Genomic DNA, 24796 nt, shown 5'->3' with positions numbered 1-24796 from the left:
AAGGTTACCTGCGAAATTCTTAGCATTAAATTATGCACAATTATATAATGCACGAAAGGAGTTAGTAGATAAAGATACACGAATAATCCTTCACCCATTGCCTATCTGAACTATTTGCAATATCTTGAACACTTAAAAATTATAACGGTACCCTTAAAGTGCACTCTAATACAATAGTATTTTCTCTCATACATTTTTCGAATTTTGTCTGCGAATTTTGCAGCTAAGTAACATTTCGCACATTTTGCTGTTAGTGAATATTTATCTTTGACAATTTAATTAGTATTTTAATATGAATATTCCACGATTTATATGTGTGTTTTTATTTTATTGTTAACAGTAGCGCATTTATTAAATAGTAATTTATTGCAGCGTTGAGAAAAAAACTATTTTCTGCCTTTGCGGATCGGCGCGAAACGGAGGAGGAAACCCGACGCTTCGTCTCGGGATTTAAAAACAATTAAACTTGAAAAGAAAGAAGAGAAAGAGGCATTCGCTAAAAAAGAGGCATTCGCGTGAGCGACGGGCAAGAGAGTGACGCCGCCGCCGCCGCCCCGGCGCGGGCGTCGCGCGAAGCAGCGCTACGCGGGAATCCTCGCGGGATTAGTGACAGACGGCCCGCGTCCGTTGGCAGCACTGCGCGCTGTTGGCCAAATCCGTCCGGCGCTGCTGGTGACAGTTTCGAGTGTGCGTGGTGACAGCCAGTGACAGCCGCATACGCGCCCGTCAGCTCCGTTGTGGCCCGTTGCTCCGTGTGTGCTGCTGCCGCTGCTCGCTCCGCGTTCGTTCGCCTCCGCCGTCTCGGGCTTTGTGTTGTGTCGCATCCTCCGGACGACCGTCGGGACGCAAGGAACACCGCTCCGAGGTAAGCGACCCGCTTCTCGGGACCAGATGGCCGCGAGAAGGCCGTCCGTCCACCTGTACGCTGTACCGTGTGCGTGCACGACCACTAGTTTGTTTGCTAACACGGCCGCGTATCCCTTTCCGGTTGCACATGCCAGTCGGAGTCGCGCGACTCGCTCTATTATTATTATTATTGCTGTCATCATCGTATCGTTCTCGATTCCTCTCGGCCGCCTTTGAGGGAACGGCGGTACTTTCACACAAGCGTACCGCGTCCGTTCGAGGCTACTCTGTGTCTATATTAATTGAAGAGTCGCGAAGGTGGGTGGCACAAGTGGGTGGAAATTCCAGGGAGGGGAGAGGAGATTTTCCTCTCTAATTAATTTTTCACCGAAATATTTGGGAAAGATTGATTTTCTCGCGGAAGGACGGGAAGCTTGTCTCCGGAGGAAAATAGAGTCGGTTGCTACCTGTCAGGTATACCTGAGAGAGAGAGAGACGTGTCCTGAAAAATATTCAGGTTTGTTTTTTATCGCTACATCGGATGGATTTTATTGCACACTGGAATTGTCCTCGTTTCTGTCAATTTTCAATCGTATACCCGTTTTAATTCAAATACAGAGAGTGTACACTCATTCGGCTATAAAAAAAAAAAAAACAGATGTATTGCGTACATGTGCACCTGTGAAAAAAAGCGAATCTCGCGAGCAGATATATCAGTGAAAGGCGAAGATTAGATCGCCCGTCTTTTGTTTCCGTAACAGAATTGGCGAGAGCTTTGTAAGTTTAATGTAGTAATTAATAATATTGATAATAAAACAAACTTGGCAATAAAAACTGGTAATTAATAATTTCAATTTACTCTGGAGATTAGCAGAGAGATTAAACCTGTCAAACCTGTATGATAACAGAGTGAATAAATTATCTCTAAAAAGTTGCACAGAAGAGAACATTTGTGCTTGCATTTATTTTTTGCACTTGATTTATTATATCAACTTTATTTCTATAACAAATTTTGGGAAATAGTACAAATTATTATCAGAATTGCGAACACTTATTTGGAACATTTTATTTTAATGCACGTGTTATTTCATATTTTTAACGTTGTTCCGCGCACATTTGTCGTTGTAGTAACATAAATATCACACAACGTATAAAAATAAACAGGTGCTCGATTTTAACAATCTCTGTATAATTTTTATTCATTTTATCTCCACTGTGTCTCAACGACTGTTCGGCTATGTTTATATGGAACGAAAGTAACGTTTTCAGCTGTTACGAGGATGTTGACCTCAAAATGTGTTCGTGTTTCCTGCGACAATAAAATTAACGCCGTGAGAAGAGGAATGGGCATAATATGTAGCAATACTAATTTCTTTTATTTCGCGTGCTGTTGCGAAACTGTAATGTGAAACGGTAGTATCGAACTACGCGAAAGTCGCATGGTGAGGCTACCTCAAAATCGCTCAGAGGATTTATCGGGACCCAAGTTTGAGCGTTCCTTGCGACGTTCGAAACACTCGATACTTCGCTCATCCTTCTTCCGCACGTCGTTAAATTCTTAATTAAATGGAATTACCTTTCGAAGCGTGAAAGGACTTGCGCCGCGATGCCGTAAATGCTTAAATGATTCTAATGGAACGTACGCACACTCAGAAGAATACTAACGAAAGTAAACTAACTGCGAATATATATAAACTTTGTAAACTTGGAGACTCTTTTTGTGAAGATTAAAACACTAAGAAACGAGCGAAAAAGATAAAGGATCTTGAGATCTAAATACTAATTTAATAAGTATTGCATTTCGATTAAAGGCATCAGTTGCTGAACAATTACTATTGATTGTTTAAGAAAAATATTTAAATAATAAGGTTTCAAAATAAATTGCAAATTGATAAGTCTTTTAGATCTAATTTTTTATATAAATTTGATCAAAACATCATCTTTCATTCGAAAATTTTATTATATCAAGTTGTTTTTATTATTGTCTTGTTTATTGAGTGCAGCGAGTCTATATAGGATTTTATTATATTTATTTATTCCAACATTCTTTGCTTTTTTGCGTTCATTTCTTAGGTTTCTCAAATTTACATACACGAGCTTAACATTTATTTAATTTTGGAGACATTGTAATAATAATTTGATTAAACGTTATTGTTTGTTAAAATTTTTACAATTTTTTTTCTTTTCAAAAATTTAGTCTTTCCAAAGAAAAAAATTCTTATTGAAATAAACTTGCTCGAAATTGTAATATATTAACTTTGATTTCGAGATACAATATTTCTTGGCAAGTAAGAGGAACATTACAGACTTATTTTTAATCCAATTGGAATGAAATATCTTTAAATCGTGTTTTTAAATGTGTCTTGTATCCGGTCGTGGAGGCGGTGCATCTGGACAATTTTAGGATGCCTGATGTCGCTTTATTTGGACAACGATTCTGAACACGTTGCCATCAGTGAGACTCGGAAGCAAATAGGGACGACCTTTAACGCTAAATGTCGGTGTGAATTACGGGTCAATAACTCTGGTACCGGATCTATGCCTCTTCGTTTCAGCGTTTCGCGTATTGTGTTTTCGTGCGGAAACTGAAAATGACTCGATTACGCCATCCACGAATCTGATAAATAATTGATTTGAACGCGACCTAGATCTTTCCATGATTGAATCTTTTATTGTAGCTCATAGCCTCGCGTTAACTTTATCCCCTTTTCTAAAATTCAATCAATAAAAACATAAGAAAAAACTGTAAGCTTTTTTATACACGTATTAAAAGAGATTAGTTTGGAGACTCATTAGACAGATTATCGAAAAACAGTTTAACGCATATAAAAATTTATTGAAATAGTTAATATTGAAGATGTTAATCCTTCCAGTTACATTCAATTGGAGTTACATAGCAAGTTGCGTGGGATGTACTACGAGCCATAACTAGAGCAGATAAAATTTGCTTGCTATTGTCTATACTTATGTATATATTAGCATGATAGCGTTACTGATAATACAAAAGATATAATAAGTAATTTTCTTTCTCGCAGTTTTGTGTACTTTAAATGTTTTCTTTGCCAAGTATTAGGATGATTGTATCCATCAAATGGTATATTATGTTTAATAAATAAATTAAAATAAATTTTCATATGAATAATTTGTATATAAAGGACTTCTAAAAAAGAATAAATAATGTTCTATTTCTGAATTTATAAAATTGATTTTTTTAATGATAAAACAGCATGTCCAGTAAAAATAACTGACCTTGTAGAATCGATTTAGTATGAAAATAACGTCAATTCGACAAATGTACCATAATTTTCTAGGTGTGTCTGCATACATACACACACGCACACACACACACACGCACACACACACACACACACACACACACACATTGTTTTTTTCATCTTTTCATTAATACGTAAAACTGTAAAAGAATTGATTGTAATATCTGAGTCGATATAAAAATATCGTTAATTTTTTAATGTTATAATACATTTTGTATTATAATTATTTGTTATAAAACTAGTTTAACATATTATAGTTCTAATTAATTATTAATTTATTATTTTTATCAAGCATAAAATAAAATATCATTATTATTTTGCACAGTTTACTACTAGTATAAATATAATAAAATCATAACAAACTTTACCAAAATTGAGAGAAGAAATTTTAGTAATCTGGAAAAATTTTTGAAACTATTTTGATATAATAATTTTGTAATATTAATTTTGTAATATAATTTTTGTTCTAAATTCTTTGCTAGAATTGTGTAATTATTTTATTTTTGTCTTCTGATTCAATTAAATAAAAGTTTTGAATAAAAATACTTCTCTCTCTCTCTCTCTCTCTTTTTCTCTCCTTGCGCGCGTGCGTGTATGTGTTGAACTCTCCATGCATTAATTTTTTATCTCGAGTTGCATACAGCCATTTCATGAGTAATACATTACTCTAGAGAGATCCTTACGCATTATTAAGGCCGTGAATTTTAAATGTACTCAATTTTTCTGAAATTTCTTTGTAAAAAAACGTGAGACTTCTCTCATCACATAATCGACGATATTATCACACACACACACACACACACACACACACACACACACCATAAACGTTTCTGGCCACGTAAGTGATGTATAAAATTCCAGGGATAACATTATGTAATTGGCAATTTCCTGTAGATGAAGATATATATTTATGAAAGTGAAAAAAGAGATTTTAATTTTATAATTTTGTCTGATTCAATCGTGATTTAGTATAAACATTTTCGATGAAAAAAAAAATATTTAAACAGCCTACAATTTTTTTCGTAAACTTTGTCAAATTTATTAATTTGTGGTTTTATACCTATGATTTGTGCAATAACATTTAATTAATGAAATAATATTTTATTTTATAATAAATAATAAAAATACCGAAGCAATTAAATATTGTAAGGCTGCGAAAAGATATTTTACAAGATATTTAACAAAATGACAGAGGATAGGAAGCAATATAAATGCGTTTATAAAATTAAATTATTAATTGAAATAGTATGAAATGAATTATTGAACTTTACTGTACGAGAACGTAATATTTTATTAACAATTGCTGCAGATGAGGGAGACAATATGTATTCATAACAATGTATGTAAATTAATTATTTGTTATTTCAACATGACATTTATGAATAACAACGCGAAAATAACAAGTTTGTTTTATACGTTCACAGTCGACATTGTTTCAATTAAAAGAATATATAAAAAATTTTAACCGAATACAAATATTTTATTTTATTCTATATTAATTACGTTTGGTGTTAATTAGAGGCACGGACTTTTTTTTACTTGAATGGAATCTAAACTAAAGCTTTAAGAGACAAACAAATAATATACGATAAAAAATAGAATTTTATTTGAAAATCCAACATCTATTTTTTTATCTGTTTATAAACAAAAAACTGGAGACTCTGATGAATAAATACTTGAAAAATTGTTTCCTGATGACGATGATTCATTTTACATAGGATAGACCGAAATTACGCCATGATATAATCTAGTCACGGTCAGACTGTTCCGGCGATGAATAATGTCGAACATACATTACGAGGAAAATATAGTTATTGTTATTGCATATAGTTATATTATCTCACACACATGCATTATTTTATGAAATTTCTTCAACTAAAAGTATCGTCTTTCTGTAAACAGTTTTTATTTTATGTTTAATTGATTAATCTTTGGCTTGGATTAACGTTAATAAAATCATATAATTTCATAGTGTTGTGAAAAATGATCTTCAATCCGTTGTTTAGTTAAGCTAATAAAAAAATTTCAAAATTCTCTCTTTTGTATCTTGATATATTTCTTAGAGATACATTAATTTAATGTATATATTTTTCTAGTAGTAAAAATAGTAAATAATTTTTTGTTTTATATTTTTACAATTTTAAAGTTTGTGTCGAATCTAAATTAATTTTACAATTTGTTTTGATATTTGGACAATTTTTAATTATAAATATATTTAATAATGACCGTTATATTAAAAAATGACCGTTTAATTAAATCTTTAAAGAGAAATTTAATATTTTGTTTTTGAAAAATTATATAATGTTAAATAAATTGAAAACTTTAATTATTATATAAAAATATTCTAAAATGTTCCTCAACATTTTTTCTTCGGAGGAAATAAGAAAATTAAATTATAGTTAAATCTCTCTTTCTCTTTCTCTACATTTATTTTTATTTTAATTTGCATAATTATTAATCTAAAATGAAACAGTTTGTATGTCATACTAATGGAAATAATTTTTCAAAAATTTTTAAGGCTATTTTGGAGAAACAAGTATTATTGAAATAAATGTCAAAGAGAGTCTAACTTTAATATTAATTCACAATTTGAAAAGAAAAAACAAAAGGACCTCTATTTAAAAGTATTTGAATACAAAAAGATCGACAGAATTTCCAAAAATTTATTCTCAAAGTTTTTATTGATTTAATCCTGTAGTATACATTTTTGATATTTTATTTATCAACGCCCTCGACTGCCGGCTCCACGTACTCGGTATCCTTTTATTTATTTGTCAAGAGACGGACGTCGCTGCGCATGTGGGGTGTCCTGGCCTGCGCGGGCTGCATCGACCCTCAAACCCATTTCGTTACTCTCCAGCAGTGCATGCCTAGCCGGATCTCATCGTGCCGGGATAATCGGGAAATAAGTGAAACGATATCGTATTAAACCGAGTTAACCATTTAATAATTTGCCGTCAAGAAAAAAAACAAGAGAGAAAGAGAGAAAGAGAAAGAGAAGGCGCGGCTTGATAAGCGAAAAAGGAGCCGCGGACATCCGAGAAAACGCGATTACGTTATCTGTCTTACCAATGTATATGCACGACTTTTGTTAACTTATTTTTTAAGAACATCACTCGTTAAAATAATTTATAACAAACTACGATTCACAGATTCGGTCTCGCGAGTGTGGCAGAGTTTTATAACATTTTGTGTGTGTATACATTAAAATGAAACGTTAAAAATGTTTCAATTTTGTTGCTTATTCCCTACTGTTGATGAAATAGTAATGAAGAAAGACGAAATAATAACCAAAAACCATTGTTTTTTAAAATGTTGATTAACTTTGAGTATCAAGAATTGGGTGCTATGTCAAACTTAAATTTAACAACACTGAAATTTAACTTGATTTATCAATTACTTTTAAAGATATTAAGTACAAATAATTTGAGTTTTACCCTAAGTAATTTTAGCATAATGTTATATGATATAATTTAATATTTACTATTACTTGAGTAATATAGACATTCTTGAGTAATTCGTCATTTATAACTTGGCGAAGTCGACTCTCAAATGCTTTTATTGTAAACTATACTTTTTGCTGTAAACTATACAAGAAGTGCTCGTGTTATGCCATATTAATAAAATATTAAATAACGAATCTAAACTCATTCAAAATTAAATAAAAAAATATCTTTTATTCTGCAATCTGAATCATTTTAATTTCAGTTTATTTTTAAAATATATACTCTTTTGTTTGATAGTTGGAGAAATTAATGTATTAAATGGATTTAACGAAATACTTTAAGATTATTGTGTTAAGCGATTTTTTTATTCCTGACAAATGAATTTATTTCAAGTTTTTTCGCTGATGAAGTATCTGTTTTCTTGTTTTCCTGTTTTCTTGTTTTCTGCACGTAAAATAATTTAGTAACAACCTTCGTTAACATTCATTATACTCGACGTTGCATATAGGTCAGTAATTTGCTTGAGTATAACTTGAAATTTTTACAACGTAGCAATTCTGACAATGCGACGCAAGTGTTCATCGGTCACAGTCTGCAAGACAACATTGACATTAAGATAGTGCATAATGACGCCAATTTTTTAAGGCAATATAGATAAGAAAAAATTTCTTCCAAAACTTTTTCAAAACATATATAGAGAAAACGTATATAATATTTTATTAATAATATACTTTAAATATACGACTATTTATAAAATTTGAAAATTAAAAATATTTTTTTTAATTAACGATTTTGAAATTTTTTTTTTTCAAATTTTTAATAAGCAATGTATTTAAGTAAATTTTAGAATATAAATACAATGCAAAAATAATTCTAGAAATACATTGAGTAAATAAGAACGAACGAATTTAGTTTTAAAATTATTTTTGTTTTTTCAAGGGACATACGACTTGAAAAAACGGTATTCCTGCAGTATTCCGTTTGCTTCCGTTTTATTACCGTACCTCGCGTACAGTACATAATAATAGTCGTAATACCTGGCTGGGATTCACCTGCTCTTTCGCCCGCTAATTCGTTCACACGCACTAATTGCTTCCTTCTTGATCTCCTTCGTGTCGAGCTGCTTCGCGTTGCCTCACCGAGCATAGCGTTCATACGAGGTGTTTCACAAGAGTGCCATAGCCTGCAGAAAGATATTCTTTGTTACGAAATATTAAAATTCGTATGAGGATGATTTTTTCCCCTGTAGATCTTTATTTCATGAAAAATAGAATAACAAAAAATTTACATATTAAAGTACACTACGAATTTTTGCAATGTTTTTTTTTTCAAATTAAAACATAATGAGGTATCAAAAAATTTTGATACATAAAATGTGGTTTAAAGAAATTTAGTTAATATATTAATTTATAATCTTACTCTTTTTCTTTTTGAGAATATTCTTCTAAAAAGATATTATTTATATTTTAGCTTTCGCTTATGACAGATCCTAGCATTGTCTATTTGAACACTTTTACAGACCAATATAAGATGATTGCCATGTTAAAAATTTAATTAAATTTTAATCTATATACGTGAATTGATATTAAATTTCTTATCGATTTGCAAAAGAAATTTGGAATACATAAAATCGGCCGTCTAAAACAAACAGCACTGCAGACGAGTGAGTCGACAATTGTTGCGTGTAAAATCGCGCAGTGATGTAAAGATAAAAACGGTAAAAACGAGGACGCGAGAACTCTTTCCGTGAACACTAAACACTTTATTTAGTTTTCGCGAAAGTAAATAAAAGAAAACTGTCTCAATGGTTCTTCGTGGCTTGTTGACACCTGCTCGTTGGAGGAAAAATAAAACCGCAAAAAGGTAAAATGTTTGCGCGTTGCGATGAATTATTAAATCAATATAGTGTAATATTTTTTCTTTCATTTTTTTATATAATAAATACATAATACTGTATTGACCTTTCAGATCCAGAACTCTGAAATTAAAAATAAAAAGACGCTACTTAAATAATTCCATTAATTTTAACTTTAGCAACAATTAGCAATAAACTGATTTACAATTATTACAATTAGATTAAACCGAATTAGTTTAAAATCAAATGTTCCCTTAGTTAATGGATTTCAATTGAACATAAGCGATTCGTGTTTATAACACACAATTACAAGTGAAGGTACATTCAACGCTCAAGTACCACTTAAACAGATGACTGCGGTAGACCGCTAAAAGGCCAGGATTGTATTGCGTTAATTGGTATTCGCATTAATTCAATTCCGTTTCGTTTCAGAAGCCAGAACGTCGCTTGGGATAGCGTAAACGCGCCTGTCGGCCAATTGGGATTGTCACGTTATGGACCGCAGGTGATGAGCGTGCTGTGTTTATGCACCACCAACATCCATCAGTCATCCCATAACGTTACGCAGGCCGGCAAGATACTTCCGAGTCCGCCATCAGACACCCTTTGCGAGCAGCGAATAACGCCCTCGCAGGAAATACCGACTGACGAACTGGCTCTATTAGCTAAGCTGGAGGAAGCCAATAGGTGAATAATCCAGAATGGTCTTCACCTATTGCATGATATAGCCAAACCACTACATCTTTGAATTTGCAAGATTCCTGCATGGAGCGATAATTCATCTAACAAACAGACAATTCTAAAAATTCTCACATTTTCCGCTTTTCAAGATATGTAGTAAAATTAAAGACATCCTTTGCGATATCCATATTTGTATAAATAGCCTGGATTTCCTTTTTAGTTTAGAATAAAAATGCTTAACGTTAATTTTACTACACACTTTGGCTTGGAAATGATGCACAGTAGGATGCAGAATAAGGCTGCACTTTTAACTCAATATCGAAAAATATGGGAAAAAACGTAAGTTTTGCTTTTCTATTTCCTTTGTATAATGTATGAAGTTAATTTATTGTGCTTACTATCAAAAACTTATGAGAGGAAAAATCTTTAATTTACAAATATACTTTAAAAGAATATATTATATTCGTTAAAAAATGTAGAAATTCTGCTGTAACTTCTAAGGTCTGTAACTGAGCTTCTTGCACTGTTAGAAAGAAAAAGAGGAAAGTTGAACTGTGCAAGAAGTTCAGTTGAAAAGAGCAGATCAATAACTTTGCGAGAAATATCGATAATCAAAATAAGTTTGTGAAAGTTGTATCTAAAATCACGTAACTCACACAGTGGCAGACTACAAATAAAGTACCGATTTAATTTATGCGTTACTCTTTACGCAATAAAATGGCGCGAATAAAAATCACAATCTATAATTGTTTTAATTCCAGGCTGATCGAATCCGATGCAAAGTCACTGAATTCTCTCCAGAGCAATCATAGCAGGAAGGGCTCCGATACATCTCAAGTGTCTGTGGCGTCGGGGGGCAGTGGAGGTAATGGCGATGCTGCACCCCGACGCCACAACCCAGCCGACGGTGAAGAGAATACGTGGACTCTCTGGGGTCACATAGTAGCCGATTGGGATTATCATTGGAAGAAACGGAAAGAATTTGTTAAGGAATTGGTTCGTCAAGGCATACCTCATCATTTCAGGTACACACGTACATATGTATTGAAAAGTATTGCACATGTTACTTAAACCATGACGATTTATTAGTTGCGGAAAGTTAGTATATACAATTTTTATTAAATTTTAATGTAGATTGTATATTATTGTAGGGGCATTGTTTGGCAATTATTAAGCGGTGCTCATGATTCTCCAGTTAAAAAACAATTCGCCGAATACATTAAAGCAACATCAGCATGTGAGAGGATAATTAGAAGGGATATCGCTAGGACATATCCTGAACATGACTTTTTCAAAGAAAAAGATGGTTTTGGTCAGGAGAGTTTGTTTAACGTTATGAAAGCGTACAGCCTACATGATCGTGAAGTAGGATACTGCCAAGGTTCAGGATTTATAGTAGGATTACTTTTAATGCAGGTAAAGTATTAACATTTTTATTACAATTTGTGAAATAAAAAAGTATAAAAGTAAGAAATGCTATATAATATAAACTCTTTGTCATGAACACATTTTGTCTTTATAAAATCTTTATTCTATATGAAAAGAAAAAAGAAATGTAGGCGCTCTATTCGAATAATGTCATATTGTCTCATTTCAGCAAATGCCAGAAGAAGAAGCTTTTGCTGTACTCGTAGCATTAATGCAAGAATATCGCTTACGGGACATGTTCAAACCAAGTATGGCTGAATTAGGAGTGTGCATGTATCAACTGGAACATCTAGTTGCTGATGCACATCCCGAACTTCATGCTCATTTCACGGCCCAAGGTTTCCATACGTCAATGTATGCGTCTTCTTGGTTTCTTACACTGTTCACCACAGCGCTAAGCCTTCCGCTAGCGTGTCGCATTTTTGATGTCTTTCTATCAGAAGGCATGGAGATTATCTTTAAGGTTGCATTGGCGATGTTGCAATTAGGCAAAGAAGATTTGCTCAGTTTAGATATGGAGGGAATGTTGAAGGTAAGATTTAAAAGTTGCACTACTTTAATAGTCTACGTCATTAGACTCAAGATATCACTTTTGGCGCTAAAATTTTAATATTTTATATTTTTAAATAAAAACATGAATTGTACGTATTTATTTTATTTAATGATGACATTAACAATTTTCTCTTTTCACGCAGTTTTTCCAAAAGCAATTGCCTGGAAAGGCTGAGAAAGATCCCGATGGCCTCATGACGCTTGCGTATGGAATGAAAATCAATCCAAAGAGAATGAAGAAACTAGAAAAGGATTACACTATATTAAAGATGAAGGAGCAAGAAGAGATGGTCGAATTACGCAGACTTAGAGCAGAAAACAGATTGCTTAGACAAAGAACTGAACTTCTTGAAGCGGAATCCGCCGAATTGGCCGATAGATTAGTTAGAGGCCAAGTGTCACGTGCCGAAGAGGAGGAGACTGCTTTCATAGCGCAGAGAGAATTGGCAGCACTTCGACATTCGCATCTCGAGACGAGCCATCAACTTGAACAGGCTCATGAGGAATTGAGATCGTTATCGATTCTTCTTGAGGAGAATGTGACGTCTAGGCAATCGTCACTTGATGAGATACTAGTAAAACAAGAAGCATTATCGCAAAAGGAAGAAATGATACAATGTTTGCAAGAGGAATTGGTTAGAGTTAGATTACATGAGGCAGAAAACGACGCGCTGATTAGAGAACTCAGAGGAAGAATACAAGAATTAGAACAAGATAAGAAGACCCTGCGCGAATCGACGCCGGACAATTCCGTCGCTCATTTGCAAGAGGAACTTATTGCAGTTAAGCTTAGAGAAGCAGAAGCCAATTTATCATTAAAGGTATAGTCCATCATAACATTACACAACAATTACATGTTTTGCTACGTTTTATGAGTATTTTAGATAAATTTATATAATTATATGTAATTATATTATACAGGATTTGCGGCAGAGAGTTGTGGAGCTAAGTACAGCTTGGCAGAGGCATCTACAAGAACACCGGTCCGCTCAATCTGCGCCTGCCGCTGATTCTACGCCAAAGAAGCTGCTCTTTTGGGAGAATCGAGGTCACGAGGTGCAAAAGTTTGAAGAAGACTTAATGACAACCAGAATTCGCGAGATGGAAGCGTTAACTGAAGTTAAAGAGCTGCGACTTAAAGTTATGGAGCTTGAAACTCAGGTGCAGGTAGCAACTAATCAGCTGCGTAGACAAGACGAGGGTGGAAAAGTACTTAAAGACGAATTGGAAGCTGCGTTAGCACGGGAGAAAGATCTGGCTGCCAAATTGAGAGAACAACAGCACAAGTATTCCGATCTAGAATCGAAAATGAAGGATGAGGCTATGATGGCCAGGATACGCGATGCCGAGCACGCGCAGCAAGTGGCAGAACTCACGCAGAAAATATCTCTTCTCGAGTTAAAGGTTACTTTACATACATATTAACAAACGTTAATGCTAGAAGACTTAAATATATATTTTGTCTAACATTGTTGTAGAATGAGGAGATGCATGCGGAAGGCGAACTTAGGAATAATTTAGATGACAGTGAGAAAGTAAGGGAGCTTCAAGATAAGGTCGCTGAATTAAAAGCCGAGGTATGTGAAATTAAAAAAATTTATCTTGTCCGTCGAATTAACAAAAGCAGTATTTCGGAATATTGCAGTAAGGGGTGAATTATATTTTATGCTACAAAATATATTTTTATGTATATTTTTCATTCGTGTAATATATTAAGAAAATTCTTATATATTAAGATTAATTCTATAAGTTTTTTTATGCAAATATAATTGTATAAACAGATTACACATAAAAATATTTTTTTCTGCGCATATTTTTTCTAGCTGGTCTTTATACAGTACACAACATGTGTAATATCTTATTTTACATACGCGTATATCTCTGAGATATTTTCCGTGTTTAAAATATCGCATTTATTTTAATAAAAGCACTGAAATGCAACGAGTGTTACTGTACATAAATATCTTTTGTTATTTTTTAACATAAATATAATAAATATACCATATAGTGAAAATTTATATTATAATAACTAAATAATTTGAAAAATTTATGAATAATAATTTAATCATTTTAATGACTTTATTAATAAATGTTTATTAATTTTATAATTATATAATCACACAATTATATTGCTTCTAGTAATTCACAAGACAATGAAAATACTCTTCACTATTATTTTCTCTTTAAAGCACTGCATTGTTATGTGTTCTTTCTTTCTGATTTTGCAAAATATATGTGATACTGCGTTTTACAAAATGAGATACGTTACAGTATTACTGATATTTTTTATACCATCTTAATCGCGATAAGCCAGGTATTTACATCGTTTAAGTGTGATATATATGTTATCTAAAATTGTATAGAGGATATATCATCTAAGAAGTGTACTATATGTATAAACTAAACGTTTTGACTTTTAATGTGCCACCACATATTGCACTCATAAACTATAAAACGCGCCTACTGTATGCAAAAGACATTCCTTTGCTAAGTCCATAAACATAAAGATGTCGTAACTCATTATCGATGTCATACACTTACAAAATGCACAAATCGCACCTCTTACTGCAATTTAACGCTAATCGACACGCTTCATAACGTCGTCGCTTCTGGTGGACTGCAGAGAGAAAACTCTTCTTAACTAAAATTTATGACTAAAATCTGTTTTGTTAGTAAGTATTTGAAAATTTTGTTGATTTTTTTATTGCATATTATTTTATTAATTTTGTTTACTGTTTAATTACCGCTGTATTAATTCTAAAATACTAAATACCTTACAAATAAACTAATAATATATATTTTAACATTAAAAAATTAACGCTTTGTCGTCCAATTGATGAATGCGCAGGCGTAATTATTTAAGTAGGATACGCATGATTTTATGGTACGAGAAGAAATAATATCTGCGACAGTGTTTCTTATTGCATAAAAGGCATCAGGCGATAACTAATGCTAACCAGAAGGGACTAATCGTTATTGCAAAACTAACCCTCTATTGCTGTGTTATCTCTGTCTCTCCTCAGTTCCCCACGCCAATCACCAGCCCGGAGACTGAGCCTTGGCGCTGGCTTGAGTAAGTCTTTACCTATGTGTAAGCATCATTTTCTACCGTCTCCGTGTGTGTACGTGGCATGACATTTCTTATAGATGAATCTGGCGATTGTACCTGGCTCTGAACTTATTACTCTGTATTACGTTTTCCATCTAGAATTCCATTCAAAATCCTTGCTTATATTTATAATCATAGCGTGCATTTACATAGTGTGTAAACAGATTTATATTTGCAATTCATAATTATGTGACGAAATAACATACATGTGCATTATAAATGTATATCGAGATAATCAGTTTCATAAAATTCTAATTAAATTTAATTGAAGAACAGAAAATATTTTGTTTTGAAAAAAAAAACACTGGATCCAGGATACCTTGTTTATAGTTAATCTATAATTTTATAGTTTTTAATGATATTGACGCTTGAATCGACATGAATTGTTGGAAGCGACTAAATCAATCAAATTAAAACTGGATTAAAACGTGGCTCACTTTCTATATTATATGCGTGGTGATATGGCATGGCGTGCTCTTTCCATTTAACTGCATGCTTCCTTAAGATTAAGTTCACTGTCTCGTTCTGATAAATATTCACGGTTGCTGCTTTTAACTCAAAGAAAAAAAATGTGAACGAGGCGTGAAAATTTCGTTAAAGTTCACTAAATTATTGTGGGATCTTTTTTTCTCGTTGAAATATTATTCACACATTTGCATGATTTAAACTAATAATGGATTATACTAGAAAATAACAAAAAATATATATTTAGAACCAAAGTAATAGCAAGAGCTGAAGAGCTATTTCGAGAATTTCAAATTCAATTAGACAGAGATTAACTTTTCTCTTGATATTCTGATTTCTCTTTTGTAACGAGAGTTGAATAAATATTTTCTTTAGTAAAGCAAAGAGGACATCACAGACTCTTTCTTTCTCCTTCCGGAGAATTTCTTAGAAATGTGTTTTGCATCACGTTTGTCTGTCACAGGTCATGAGACTAGAGAGTTGGAAACAACGGTGGACGGGACTCGGCGGGCAAACCGTGCGAAGTTTTAGCGTCGATACTGAAAGCGAATTGGACGAGCGGGATCTCAGAATTTGCTTGCAGGATCATATCAATACGACCACGCCAAACTCACCCGAGGTATAGAATTCTATGTATACCAAGACCATTAGGCAGCTAACAATACTCCGTCATCGATGCGCACGAACCTTTTGTTCGTTGTCGGCTTTCGCTGTAGGAAATAACGCGTATGCGCTTAGACTGTAACGCGAGAATAGATCGTAATAATCTTGTTTAGTTACATGTATTACTATTAGGCCAAATATAACAAGTACGCATAGCCGTTAATTAATTATGCTTAACGATGACGAAACAATGAAATAGTAACGATAGATGTTTTCGGTAATCGAAATAATCTCGATCGTAATCAGGACCTGAGACAATTGTTTAAAAAAAAAATTTTATCATAATTTATATAATTCGACATGTTGAAATTTCTTCAGAGCAATATAATAAATTAATTGTTTTATGCATAGGCAAGTATCGTTTATATTATTAGCATTATATTATTTTTATTATTATTACATTTTATAGATTACATTATACAGAGTATTATAGAGCATATACTAGTTGTAGTCAATAGCAGAGAATTATTGAATAGAACTATAAATATTTGTTTCTATTAATCAGTAAATGATCATATCAATAATCTACGTTTGAAAGAGATGTATAATACATACATACGACAATTTTTGAAGAATTACAAAATCTGCGAAGGATGTGAATTTGAATTTTATTTAAACTAACTCCACACATTCCATAATTACAGAAAGTATTTTAAAATGTTCCTTAACTATATACAATACATAATATATACATAATATAGATGTCGTCCATCTTATTAAGTTATGAATTTGAATTTTAATAATTAATCTCTACAGATTAGCTGGACTAATTTAAACTGAATTAATCACATTATCTCTTGTCGAAATATATTTTTGTTTAATATCTTTTGATATTAATGATAAATTCTCTTCAAAAAACATTTGTTCCAACACTTTTCTAATTTTTATATTATTATCCTGAAAGCGAACAATTATTAAAAAATTAGAAATTTTAATAATTAATCTTTATTTCTATTATTATCTATATTACATATCGCGATACAAATATAGACTTACACAAACAGTCTATATTTATTTTTTAATATATACAGAATCTAATGGATACGCGTGATTTGTAATATATTATAGAATGTGGATTTTTCTTGTGTTATTAAAGAACATCTGGAATATGTCTTCGCTCTAACTTTTTGAAAGCTTGATTACGATTCGTAGATTATATGAAGATTATCATAGACTTTCCGTGACACACGCAATTGTTTTTATACGCATGAAATACTCTATGTATTTTTTGTAATTCATACCAAATGTAATCGCAATTAAGAAATTATATATTTAATGCCGAAAAACGTGGGGACAGTAATGTATCGCCGTTTTTTATAAAAATATGTATTTATATATTATATATACATGTACGTATGTATGTGTGTATGTTTATGTATGGATGTTAATGTATGTATGTATGCGTGTGTGTCACGAGAAATCATCGCATATAAAACACGATATTCATAAAATACACATATATTGCGTGCGTTATTCGAATCGAAATTTAATCATCTAAACAATGAATATAAATTCATGATTCGCTTTTGCGAAATAATAATATACGGAGACAAGGGGACAAAACGAACGCGAAAGGATATAAATTAAAGATGAATGTAAACTTTGTTATGACAACTGGGATAAACCACACACGTTCAAATCTAATTTGTTGCTTTTATACATTTTAATTATTTGTATGTTTGAACCGACTTTATTTTGTTATTTTCAAATTTTTCCTGGAAATTTATCAGTGGGTTAGCTAATTTTTATTTTGTATAACATGTACAAATGTTTTTTGTTTGAAAATTCTCTTTCACAAATAACATATTTTAGTTGGACTTTGAAAAGTTTCTATTTTGATAAAATTTTTCTGTAGTGCATCCATTCAAATCTCGAGACATGTTTAGAAACGAATATTAAGCAGTAGTAGTAGTGGATAAAATTATATTTCGTCTATGTCGAAATCACATATAATTTCAGATAAATCAAAGAAGGTACTTTTCTCTAGTATGTTTTTGTAATAAAGTTTACAGTTTATCTTTAATCTACATCTTTTTACCTTGGCCCTTTTTCTCTTTATATTAATTATATAAAGTTTAATATACATTATACTCTCGAACAGAAGAATATATCGAATTTTTATTATTGTTGTTCTATATATGTATATTATTTGTAACATATACTTAACGAATTTCTTAAAAAAAAAATAAGATTAATTTTTATGGGTAATATGCAATTTGCACACAACACAAGGTGTGTACAGTTAATAAGTTGATGATCAATTTTACGAGGGATTGTATAATCGTGATAAATCGTAAATTGCTATCGAAGAAGAAAACGCGTCTTTTTCAATCGATTTAATCGATTTCATTGTTGAAATTAAAACCGGACGAGATTAATCGGAAGTACTTATAAAAATTAGCACTCGAGCACAGCTCGTTCCTTTACCGTGACTTGGATAATTATCTCCAATGTAAGTATTCGCGTCCTGCAAACTTTCTTTTGCAGCGAGTCACCTTAGCCTACTTGCAACTTATCTTCTCTCGCTTGGCCTAAATTGTTACGCGCGCCCAATTCCTTTGTTGTGTCAAATAATCGGAATTGTTTTAACCCATTAAATTGCAGTATTTCAATAAATTCTATATCGAACTTTTTTAACTTATTTGACTGAAGTCTATTCGCTTTACCGCGACATTGCGAAAAGAGAATGTATTGTAGTCATTAAAAGCTTGAAAATAAAGGACTAAATTATCGTTAGCGACAGACTCGCTTTTAGTTTGCTGAACAATAACAATTTCATTATCGATTAACGTTTTTGGAGCTTAAGCGCACCCTTTAATTTACACAATTTCTCTCTTTAGATAATTTTATAATTATGTTGAGGCTATAATGTCGAAACAGACATCGATTTAATTAATAGCTCGGGTTCTCGGTAGCCTCGGAGCTGAAAGACAACTCGGCAGGTCTAGGACAGTCTATATACACAGATCCAATGACGCAGAAACTACAGATAAGTATTATGATATTAGAACGTGGTTCGCACGTCGTAATTCACTGCCGTTATTCTACGACGTCAAGAATTCGCGATGATTAAATCGACTCTCCGGCGGCATAATTTTTTAATAGTGCAGCTCTGACGTGCAACAGAATCGGAAAAGAACCGCGCTGTAAATATTCTGTGCTAAATTCAGAAATATATAGATGCAAACGTCACTTTCTCTTCGGTCTCTTGCACACATTTATTCCTTTGCCGTGCTACTTACAAATAAACGCATCGCTCGAGTCATATCATACGCGTTTTCTACAATCCTTCGTTCGATCCTTTCTTAATTAAGATCCATCAATTTCGATGCCACGTTTTCTCTTACGTACGCGCGCGATTCGTTGTTGCAGAAGATCGCTTGTGCAAAGTACACAGTTGAAAAATACTAATATTGGTTTGTGCTGTTTTCGCAACTTTGTCAATGATATGCTCAACCTAATTTGCTCACGTTTGCGTGTGAAAAACGAAGGAGGCTCCTGTCGAGAGAAAAGTGAAAAAAAAAAAGAGCTCGTAGCTCGCACGTTAATACACGGATTTGTATGGTGTGCTGCGATGTTTAGAATTTATTAAAAAGATTGCAATTTAACGAATAGCTATGTTCAAGAACACCGTGTAGACGAATTCATTCCATTTAATTGAATTATTGATCGTGCGCGATAAAAGCGAGGTAATAAATAAATCAGCAACTACGATTGCATCCAACGGTATCAATAAATTAAGTTACATGCAGCACTATGAGAATATTGTTTCCGAAAGTGAAACCATCATCATTTTTTCCGTCATTCCGTACCCCCCCCCTCTCCCCCAAAACACAAACCCTCTTGAGATATAAGCATAAGTCTAATTTTGGATCGAATCTGGAATCTGGAACGTCGTGACGCGACGTCCTCGAGCTTTTAGTGAAAGTTAAATTAATTTCAGACTTTTATTTCATTGCGGTAGTTTTACATGTCGCGTTGTATGTACATACACGAAAGTCTCGGATTGCGAATCGTCACGGAGATTTCGTACGTACGTCGCGTCGGCACCGTTATTTTATCACGGCGCGACGGACGATGGCGTCGGAGTTTTGCGATACGTCGCGCCGTCGACGTTAATAATTTAGCGCGCTGTTCTTTTTTTTTTTTTCTTCGTCCTAGGAAACCGCGACGCGTTCGATCGCGGCCGCCGCGTCGCAGGGCCGCGGAGATGTTGGCGTGCGTTTCGTTCCTATTGTCGGAAGGTCACCGAGGAGACGGTTTGGCGGTCTCGCGAGCGGCGATCGATTAATCTGCCCGCGGATCAATTTGCCCATCGCGTCGTTTCGCAGTTTCTCTCTCGGCGCGGTGCAACCGCCGGTGAAAAAAAAAAAAAAAACGGAGAAAGAGAGATTGTCGATTAAAACTACTGGCAGGTCAAAGCTACCGATTTGTGGTGTTTTTCTTTTCAAATTTATAGCGATATATTTTTCCGAGGGGGGTTTTCCGTGATTTTTGTCGCAGTGTACGAATGATTAATGCTCGCGGTGCCACGTGAAAAAACTCGATCACGTTTTCATCTGTTTAAAGAGGCTCGGAAAATGTTTAGAAATTCATGAACGGTCAGGTTTCTAGAACAAATATCCGCCCTTCGTTTGCGAGAAAAAAAATTCATTGCCGTCTAATTTAATTACCTTTGTAGTTTCGAGAAGCTTTATGAATAGAAATCGGTCAGACACGAAATACCCGTGACCCAATCAATCAATGCGCCCCTAATTGCCTTTTTTGAAATAGTACGTACACACAACGCTGTACTTAAATGCCGTAAAAATAAGTATGCGCCAATCGCTGACGGCGCTCTTAGCATTAATCGTACTTCTTTCCTTCTTTCTGCGCGTCACACGCGACGCGCGTACGTGCGTTCGTGACTCCGATAAACGAAATAATAATCCATATCGATGCGCCGTTGCGTGACTACGTGCGAAATAAGCCGCGGTCGATCGGACGCGCGTACACCGGCCGGCGAAGCGATATCCTCAATGCGTCTCAATCCGCCGATCCGTACGACAACGACATAATGCGCCTCGATAATCGGGGGGGAGAAGTAGCGCGTGCGAATGGTACATATTTTCCGAGTGAGTCACCGGCCACGGGCCCCATCCGCGGGGATCCGACCGCGATCGAGCGACGGCCCCGGCGAGCGCGAAGGGTCGATTAATTGGATCGAACGAGAAAAACGACGTTCTATTTTTAATACCCCCTTCCCACCCCGCGTGTGGAGGTCCGTCGGCAAGACCCTCTCCTCGCCATCCCGTAAAACGCCACGTGTCCGCCGTCAGCCTCCTCCTTTTCGGCCCCTCCGCCCCGCGCTGACGCGATAATTATCGCGATTATTTATTTGCGTTTTTAAACGTGTACAGCACGTAGACATCTGCTTCTCTCTCTCTTTTTTAATTTATCGTAATTCCATTTCCAGGATAAAAGATCGCGTTCCCTACAAAAATGTAAAATACTGGACAGTATTAAATTGGCGAGTAATTATTAGTCATTTTGAGTATTGAAAGTGCATGCAAACAGCAGGGCTTTTGATACTTAAAATGAGTGTTGATTGCCGGTTAATTTAATACTGTTCAGTATTACATCTTTATAAGGATTAAAAGTGAAAGGAGAATTTTGGACAGCCGCGCTAAGAACTCGAAACTTCTAATCAGAGCGTTGGAAATGAATCTCCAAATGTTAACCGGTCCGATGAAACGTGTTAGACCAGTTTATCGCGGTGCGCGCGCGCGTTTTCCCTCGGGAAGCTTGATTTATAGCATTTTACTTTTTATTATTCGATTTTTATAAGTTGCCCGAGCGTGATTTACAAAAGTATTCCAGGAATTACCTTCTATCGCAATTTTCCGGTTTCTACTCGTGTAACTTTTTTTTGGTCTCTCTCTCCTTCTTCAACGATACGTTTCCCCCTTTCCCACCCTCTCTTCTTCTCTCTCTCTCTGAAAGGGAATCGATTTTATTCGGAGGATTATTCCTGGGTGTCCTTTCGTTTCTCTAGTTACGCAATCTAAATATGTGTATCGTTCGCAACACGGCCGACGGATAAATCCGTAAAGTGGCTTCGTTGAGCGCAATAAACTCATCCCGATACCGCACATTTAACTACCGACGTGAGTATTCAAATTCAATAACTCACAGTTCGTACGTTTGTTCCGGCATTAAATAAATACGATACGTTTTTCCGATTATCATAACGTAGCGCGTTTATCATAGAGTTTCATGATAAATTTTAATACCGCTCATCGATACACGAGCGTGATAGATTAATTTCGATTTGTTGTGTCAGCTCGTCGAAACACGATATAGCCATGATTAATTGAAATATAATCTTTCAAAGTTATATATATATATATATATATATATATATATATATATATAATTTATATTTTGTATATCAACAATGCGTTACGCAAATTTTACAAAGACCCGAATGATTGATATCTATTGATTGCACATCTATTTTTATACACATCGGAATAATTTTCTTTTATAAAAATATGCAAAGACTCAAATGAATCAGCCTTAAGTGAAAAATGCGAAAATATTTCTGAAAAGTTCCCTGCTTCATAGCATTAGTCGTCGTCTATATAAAGAGAAATGATTAAATACGATAAATATTGGAGTCACGACGTTAACAGGTAATTGTTACTCTGCGTTAGAGAAATGATCGCGATGGGGACTCCATCGAAATTGCAATTGTTACAGGCTACACGAGAGCGGAGTATTTTCAATAACGCCGGTTTGAAATAGGTTAAACGGTTATTCAACGGTGTAAAAGAGAGACAGGCTACACAGGATGCGGAGTTGGTGAAAAAAACTCTTGAACGGTGAATAATGCACAAACGCATCGTAAGATTTTCCAGGTGAGTGCGTTTTCTGATAACACGTTTCACTCAGATCGATATCGCATCTTCTCGCGCCACCGGTATTACCAGGAAAGAGGCAGCGAGAGGAGGGTGGCGGAGGGTGCACCCTTAAAGCCCCATTTTAGACGGATCGATTTTCAAGTGTTGTCGCACGAGGGAGAAAGAGAGAGAGAGAGAGAGAGAGAGAGAGAGAGAGAAAGAAAGAGAGGCGACTCATGTATGCAACTCCGTTTTAATTTCTTGCCATATGGCATCGCGGCCATAGAATTTCCACGTCGCTCTCAGTGTAATATTAATCTTTTTCACGTTCATATATTCTTTTGTAACTACGTACTCTATAAATTTAATATTGCGTATCGCGGGAGTGAGAGGGTAGGTCGGGGCAAATACAATTCGCGTATTTGCGTTTACGTAAAACGTAGAAGAGAAACGGCACAGAGTCGAAATGCATTGTGCAGGCGAATTTAACAACTGTACGAAATTACGTAGACGTGCTCCAAATCGGAAGTGCCTCGTGTAATGATATTAGAGATTAGGTGACACAGCACTTTCCTTTGTTTTATTTGGTAACTCGAACAGGATGTTGTCTCTGGTCTCTATTACTTCCAGGCATCGATAAACTATCCGTGGATCGCACTATGCCAATAAGTCATCATGATGCTATGCGATTGGAAAAAGAAATTGTTTACCTACGAAGTCAGAATGCTGTCAAAAAATTACCGTACGTGGTTCATCCGTGAAAAGAGAAAATCTTCCGAGCGGCAATAATTTCTGTAAACATTTTTTGACTGTCAATGTGAAGAAAGGTTGTTAAGTAGTTGATGTTTCCTACAAAAACAAATCCTATATATTTTTAATAAAAATAAATTCCTCAAAATATTACTTCTAAGGTCGGTGGTTTCACCTTTTCGGAAGTTTATCCCTTCTAAGCTTAAGACTCTTTTTGTATATTTATATGCCCGCAGAAAAATTATCATTTATACAAAGAGAAATATAAGAGGCTGTTAGAAGTCGCTCGAAAAATTTTGTAAATAGAAAGTAAAAGAATTTTGCGTTATTTTCAATAACATGATATTATATTAATCAAAGCTTAGAACTTTATTCCTGTATTCTTTATCTAATCGAACAAAAAGGTTCGTTTTTCCAACGAACGGTTTGAAGACGAAAAGTTTTTATTTCGTGAAACTTTCTCTCTTCGGACTTGTTTGGTGTAAAGAAACCCTTCAATTATGTTGCTTTCATATTTTGCCTTCTGTGAGTCCTTTCTGGTGAGCTTTAATATTCTTTAGTCGAGATTAGCTGCGCTGACATAAGAGAAACTCGTGCGTTTAGAACGGCATTGTCTCTTTAACGCCTATATCGAATTTTATGTGGAATTTTTGTTTATTCGAGAAAATCCATTTCCCCAGTTTCTCTCCTCCTTCTCTCCCTCTCGCGCGTCCCTTCCCTGGATAATATTTCGCATCTGGCCGCAACAATGGCTCGATTGTGCGCGGCTCGATATAACGTTGGCCAGAGGCAACCGGTTAATTACCCGACGTCACAGTTACCCCGAATCGTCATCTCGTATCGAT

At 34.4% G+C, this 24796-nt stretch overlaps 1 protein-coding gene across 11 annotated transcripts; it reads left to right on the top strand.

Moving 5' to 3' along the window:
• The first annotated feature begins 642 nt into the window (after positions 1-642).
• LOC105829581 (ecotropic viral integration site 5 ortholog) lies at positions 643-20071 on the top strand. Of its 11 annotated transcripts, none has more exons than XM_028192519.2 (10): positions 6541-7194; positions 9219-9430; positions 9855-10109; positions 10865-11128; positions 11255-11519; positions 11701-12063; positions 12227-12904; positions 13005-13487; positions 13562-13660; positions 16121-20071. In XM_028192519.2, the coding sequence occupies exons 2-10, from the start codon at positions 9372-9374 to the stop codon at positions 16280-16282; spliced, it is 2628 nt and encodes an 875-aa protein (XP_028048320.1). In that variant the 5' UTR covers positions 6541-7194; positions 9219-9371; the 3' UTR covers positions 16283-20071. The 11 variants fall into 11 exon arrangements, with proteins under 11 accessions (XP_012524016.1, XP_028048320.1, XP_012524012.1 ...); XM_012668558.3 differs by having other exon boundaries at positions 9179-9430; XM_036289303.1 differs by having other exon boundaries at positions 9087-9430.
• Positions 20072-24796: the final 4725 nt, after the last annotated feature.

Source organism: Monomorium pharaonis, chromosome 7, assembly GCF_013373865.1.
Source record: "Monomorium pharaonis isolate MP-MQ-018 chromosome 7, ASM1337386v2, whole genome shotgun sequence".
NCBI lineage: Eukaryota > Metazoa > Arthropoda > Insecta > Hymenoptera > Formicidae > Monomorium > Monomorium pharaonis.
Note: the sequence above shows the minus strand (reverse complement) of the source record. Positions and strands in the feature narration are given on the sequence as shown.